Source organism: Harpia harpyja, chromosome Z (genome assembly GCF_026419915.1).
Source record: "Harpia harpyja isolate bHarHar1 chromosome Z, bHarHar1 primary haplotype, whole genome shotgun sequence".
Lineage (NCBI taxonomy): Eukaryota > Metazoa > Chordata > Aves > Accipitriformes > Accipitridae > Harpia > Harpia harpyja.
In genome coordinates this window covers 100275604-100281543 of record NC_068969.1, presented here as the reverse complement: position 1 = coordinate 100281543, position 5940 = coordinate 100275604, and the positions used below count along the sequence as shown (strand labels likewise).

Genomic DNA, 5940 nt, shown 5'->3' with positions numbered 1-5940 from the left:
CACGCAGTGCTGTGGGTACCCACTACCCTGTAAAAATGAGTCTTTCCCGCAGTATAACGGAGTTACATTAACAGATGCATGCAATCAGGCTGGCTTGTGTTCCTCATGCCCTGGGCCGAGTCATGCATGTTCAAATTTCCACATTTTGTCAATAAATTATCTCGTCTTTCTGCTACAGTTCTTGGTTTGTACAAAATCCTTTGTCCTTAGTAGGGGTTCGGTACAGGAAACGGTTCAATATATTTTTTTTATTTTAGAGAGGATTTATGCCTGTCACTTAGATTGAACGGGCGGTCTTTCAAACCAGCGGGTGTGTCTGTGTGATTATGTCCTGTAGACGAACACGTAGAAAATTGGTTCAAAAATGCCGTCTTCTCGAATGAAAGCAGGTAAGCGCTCCTTGTCTGTGCAACACAACCATTCGGTTTGAGATCTGGGCCTCCCTCTGACGTGTAGACTGGTGCCGGTGAGCAGGGCCGGGCCCCGGGCCGGGCCGCCCCTTCACGGAGCGGCGCCACCCCCAGCGACGGGGACTGCACGGCGACAGGAAGCCGTCGCGAGGCGCGGCACTTCCGGGCCGCCTCCCGCTGTGCATCCTGGGAGCTGTAGTTCTCGTACCCGCTGAGGAGGTGGGGCATCTGTGGAGGAGCTGCGCCGCGCTGCAGGGGAGAGCGGGGCCGTCCAGTCACATGATTCCCCCAGGGGCCCGCCCCTTTCTGTCCCGGCAGCACTCTCTCTCGGAGGAGCCTGCCGATTGGAAGGTTGGCTCGTTCACGTGGTTCCCAGTGACCAATCAGGTTTTCCAGTTGCGTACGGCCGCCCTTCCGCTGCCTTGCAGCTCTGCGAAATGGCGGCGTCCAGGGGGCGGCGGCTGCTGGGGCAGGGCCGGTGCTGGTTTTCGCAGACGGAGTCCGCTGCCCCCCCGCAGCCTGCCGACTCGCTCTACCCGCCCGTAGTGGCTTCCGCCACGGCGAAGAGCAAAGCGGCCAAGCGGCGGCGCCTGGAGCATTTCCACCAGCGGGTGCACGCGGCGGCCTCGGTGGAGGAGAAGCTGCGGCTCTACGGGCAGCGGCAGCGGCCCAAGTACATGGTTTACCCGCAGACCTTCGCCCTCAACGCCGACCGCTGGTACCGGAGCTTCACCAAGACCGTCTTCCTGCCGGGGCTCCCCCCGAGAGCGGTGCCGGCAGCCGTGAAGGCCCCGGGAGTGGTGGCGCCGGAGGCCGCGAAGGCCCCGGAGCCCGCGGCGGCAGTGGCACCCGAGGCCGCCGAAGCCCCGGAGCCGGGAACGGCGGCACCGGCGGCTGCGAAAACCCCAGAGCCCGCGGCGGGAGCGGCGCCGTGCCTGGATATGGGCGAGCTGCGGTCGCTCGCCTGCGATGCCCTCCTGCAGGAGAGCTTCTACCAGAACAAGAAGCGGCCATTCCTCTACCGCGATCAGGATCACACGCCCGGCCCGTTCCTTACGCAGCTCGTCTCCACTCTCGCTGCTTCCCTTTGCGGTCGCAACCCACTGCTGGCTGCCTCCTCCCTTGGTGTGGAACGGGGGTGGGTGGGAGAGGGGAGTGGGAGCCCTTCGGTGGCAGGTCTGGTCTGTGAACATGGCAGGAGTGTCGCTGGTGTAGCGGAGTTGTTCAGACCATCACTAGTAATTAATCTCGTCTCCATCGTCCCATGTGGTGCGAGTGGACTTTGATTTTTCTGTTTTACTGCAGCTACACAACAAGAATTGGGAGGGGTTTAAATGCAAAGGGGCGATCTCTATTTCTCTCTAATCCTCTCTTCTGTTTCAGATCTAAAACCTGAAGTTCACTATTACTGGCATCATGGTGAGGAAGTTGTTGTTCATGGACATCGAAAGGGTAGAGTTGATCCTGTGCGATTTCAGATAGATGATAAGCCCCACCTCCAGATCCGTGTACCAAAGCAACTTCCAGAGGTGTGGATATTTTCAACAGCAAGTTAATCACGTGCATTTTCGTTCATGTTTCTTACAGCCACTGAAACCATGCAATAGGTAGTATGTGGATGACCTGCTTAATCAGGCATGTAGAACATTTGTGCAGTTTTCAAGTCTTAATGCCCTTACTACCTTGTTGTGGTAAGTGCTTTGTAGATCTTGAGACACTCTTCTAAACTTCAAGTTGATCTTCTTTGTGCTTTAGATACAATGCATGTTGTTACATTTAATTAAATGGAGTTTTTAACTTATTTAATGCTTGTAAGTGGAGGCAAGAATAAGAAATGTGGTGTGAAACGTTCCGTCCTCAGTTGAGGATAAGATGAGAGAAACAGAGAAAAGAATGGAGTAAGAGAGAGCACTGTTAGTACTGCTTAACAGTTGTTTTCCTGAATGCTCAGTTTTGTGGAAGCTGATTCAATATTCTAATCTTTTTCTTCCAGGTTTATACAAAGGTAATTTTGTAGCCTCTGAAGGTTTCTGTTGACCAGTTTCCACCAAAACCAGAAAACTGTGCTCCACTTTCTGTAATGCTGAACATTTCTTGCTAACTTAGTTGTACAATTTGCTTAGGTTAGTACTATCAGATGTTACAAACCTTGGCATTTTGGAAGAACTGTCTAGGCAATCAAAAATGTTACACAGTGCAAAACACTGAATACCTGTAAACTCACTCTGCTGGTTCAAGTTAGTTTATTGACTGCTGCTAGAAATGTTTTTGCTTGTCTTCTACAGAAGCAGATTCTGGTTTTGAAGATAGTACCGATTGGCAGCTTTGTTAGTCCCATTTCACACAATGTTTTTTGTGTATTGCGGAAAATTCAGACATCAATATAAGATGCATGTACTAGCACTCATCACAAGACAAGAAATTGTGTTGCAAAAAATTAATTTCAGTTAAAGTTACATATATGGTGTACGTAAGCTAGACTTGCACCTTCTGCTGTCTGACCAGAAAGTGGCATTTGATGTGAGGCTTGGTGTCAGAAACATGACTTACGTCAATGGCTTTTCTTCTACTTCCTTCAAGATTGTACTGCTGGAGTCAGATCTTGGAGATGTTCCAGTTATTGATCACAAACCATCCAAACTGCCGTTGTTCAAAAAGCAGTATGAAAACAAGGTATTTATAGGTAAGAGTTTCTAGTCATGAAATGTTAACTACTTTTTTTGCGTAAAAACCCAAAACAACAAAAAAAACTCCAGCCCCAAAATGAACACCACCCCTCTGACCTTTCGTCTCCCATCAACAGAAGAAAAGTTTGTATATTTTTATATATAACTATACTGTATAAATATATATAGTATTTAAATCTGTTGAGATTCCATGTCAGTTAGGCATTGGGGAGTAGCATCGTCCTATGCATATGGTACTCTGTGTCCAGATTCACTTGAAGGAGTTGGGTTGAATAGAAAATCAGCAGAAAACTGACTTTGAATTTTGATACATCTCCTCAGAGCCATTTTAGTATGTGAACTCTTGCCTTTTGGAGTTGGGCAAGTCCTCCAGTCTCACCTAGAAATGGAGGAATCTCAACATTTATACAGACCTACAATAGAGATTTTAACCCTCTTGTTTGGAGTCTGATAGTAATGTTGTGTTTGTGTAACTAAGAGTCAGTCAGAGAATGCTCTTAATTTTTTTCTTTTTGGGGAACACAGGATCAAAGGTAGCAGATCCATGCTGTTACGGACACACCCAGTTTCATCTTATTCCTGATAAGCTAAACCGGAAGAGGTTTATAAGAGCAAATCTTGAGGATCAGATTGAAGTTGTTTATCGAGCTAATGGTATTGCAAGTCTCTTTGCCTGGACAGCAGCACAAGCAATGTATCAAGGTGAGAGAGTCAACTTGATAAATTCTTCCTCATGATGAATGCGTACTGTAAAGTTCTCTAACATTTTGTCCCTGCCACCTTTTTCTCATGCTTTTTCTTCTGAAGACCATCCCTTAAGTGGGTCTTTGAAAATTTAATTGAACCAATGAATGAAGCAGAGCTTGTGCAAGGGAGTTAGTTAAGACTTTTAGTACTTTCACTTAGGGAGAATTAATTATGCAGAAAAATACTTCTTCACATATAACACTAAGCCTGTGCAAAACCCTCAATCCTGCATTCAGTTCCTCACTCCACATTTGTTATGGGGAAAGGTGGTAGATACTGAACAGTTTGGTTGGTTTTTTTTTTGTTTTTCTGAAGCAACTATGTTGCTTAGCCTGTTTTTTCAGAAATGTCCATTCTATGAAATTACTTACAGTCAGTGAAAGCAAAATGTCAGCAGCCTTACTTTGGGATTTTATGCCTGTGTTTGTCTAAAAATCCCAGAAGGCCTGGATGGATAGACAGATGAGATCAGTCTTTGCTTATTCAGGTAAATATAATTGTTATCTTGTGTTACTAGAAGATACCTGGTTTGTAGTTTCACTTGTGAAACAACATGTGAAAGAAAATCCTTTGACTGTGATGTGTATTGCTGGCTCTGCATCAGATTTTTTTGTAATGAAACATTAGAAAGCTTGACTTGCTTTGTGAACATAAAACATTGAAGCCAAGTAAGTTTTGGCTTCAAAGCTGGTTACAGTTGTAAGCACATTATGACTTATAAGGACAGCATGATTCAAATCTATGAAGTTTTTTCTTTGTTCTGTAACAGTTTCTAGAGGTGTTCATTGCACATGATACCAAATATGTTTTAAGAATATTACTGTGTGTGCTAGGACACATGCATAAATACATAAAGAAAATTTTTTAAAAACTGTTAATGCTCAGCAGGGCTTGTTTGAAACATTAATACTTTTTGATGCAGTGTGCTTGGTGTTCTCTGGCTCGTTGCTATAGTCAGTTATGCTCATGCATACACATGCATGCCTCTGTCATGAAACAAATGTTCACTGCCCTGTGAGAAGCGTGGAATTGCTGAAAGACATTTCCCCTGAGATCACTTGCACGACTTGGATGTGTTAGTAACTTACGTAATTCCGAAAAGTCACTTGACTGATCAGTGCGGGGTTTGTATAGGAATAGGAAACCGTGTACTAAATGCAAATATGTCACTGTGTCTCTGATCTTGGAAATATCCTTAATTGGTGGTTGCATTTTAGTTAGTCTGTATGAAAAATGCTTGTGTTGCTAAAGCAGACAGCAGTTTTTCCCCTACTAAGTGGCTGCTGCAATTCCCAGTGTTGTTCTGTATTTCAGGATTGGGGTTTAGATGTGTGTGCTGATAGGAATTTCAAGTCCCGTGTAACTAGTGTTGTTTCTTTATTTTGTAGGATTCTGGAATGAAGCAGATGTGACCCGTCCTTTTGTATCGCAGGCAGTAGTGACTGATGGAAAATACTTTGCTTTCTTTTGTTACCAGCTGAATACTTTAGCACTAACTGCAGAAACTATTCAGAATAACCCTCGGAAGAATATCTGTTGGGGTACTGATAGTAAGCCATTGTATGATGTTGTGGAAAATGGTAGTGTGAAAGGCTTTAATGATGAAGTTCTGCTTCAGTTGGTTCATTTTCTGTTAAACAGACCAAAAGAGTTGTAAATCATTAAAAAATAAAATAAAGTGTTCCTGTTTATGTGCCTGGACTTCATTGTAACTCCATGAAGTACGGGCTGGAATATGCCTTGTTCTTAGTAAAGTATTTGTCTAGCAAACACTATATGCATATTTTATGATATTTGGGCCTTATTTCTTTATGTTAAATGTATGACACTGTACACTGAAAAATAAATGTCTAGAATTACTTAATGTCTTTTGTATATTTACTGTTAGAAGTGTATTGCACTAATTCAGTCATGTGAATACTTTCTTTTAGCAGATATGTAGCTCTCTGTTGAACTGTCAACAGCAAAGTATGAAATAATATGACCATCTGGTTATGTTGCTAGGTAACTGCTGTCTTGATGTTCAGGACCAGGGAAAAATTTCTGATTTTGTGCCTGAGAAGAAATTGATTGTCTTAAATGCTTACTCATTCTAA

General features: G+C 44.3%; 1 protein-coding gene across 1 annotated transcript; it reads left to right on the top strand.

Moving 5' to 3' along the window:
• Positions 1-814: 814 nt before the first annotated feature.
• MRPS30 (mitochondrial ribosomal protein S30) lies at positions 815-5703 on the top strand. Its single transcript, XM_052778490.1, has 5 exons — positions 815-1535; positions 1794-1939; positions 2991-3093; positions 3623-3799; positions 5233-5703. The coding sequence occupies exons 1-5, from the start codon at positions 848-850 to the stop codon at positions 5499-5501; spliced, it is 1383 nt and encodes a 460-aa protein (XP_052634450.1). The 5' UTR covers positions 815-847; the 3' UTR covers positions 5502-5703.
• The last annotated feature ends 237 nt before the right edge of the window (positions 5704-5940 follow it).

Excerpts from the sequence above, each read along its gene's own strand:
- MRPS30 (XM_052778490.1), top strand. The coding sequence starts at position 848 with ATGGCGGCGTCCAGGGGGCGGCGGCTGCTGGGGCAGGGCCGGTGCTGG. Across the intron at positions 1,536-1,793 it reads GCTGGCTGCCTCCTCCCTTG|ATCTAAAACCTGAAGTTCAC; the intron begins GTGTGGAACGGG and ends CTTCTGTTTCAG. Across the intron at positions 3,800-5,232 it reads AGCACAAGCAATGTATCAAG|GATTCTGGAATGAAGCAGAT; the intron begins GTGAGAGAGTCA and ends TTTATTTTGTAG.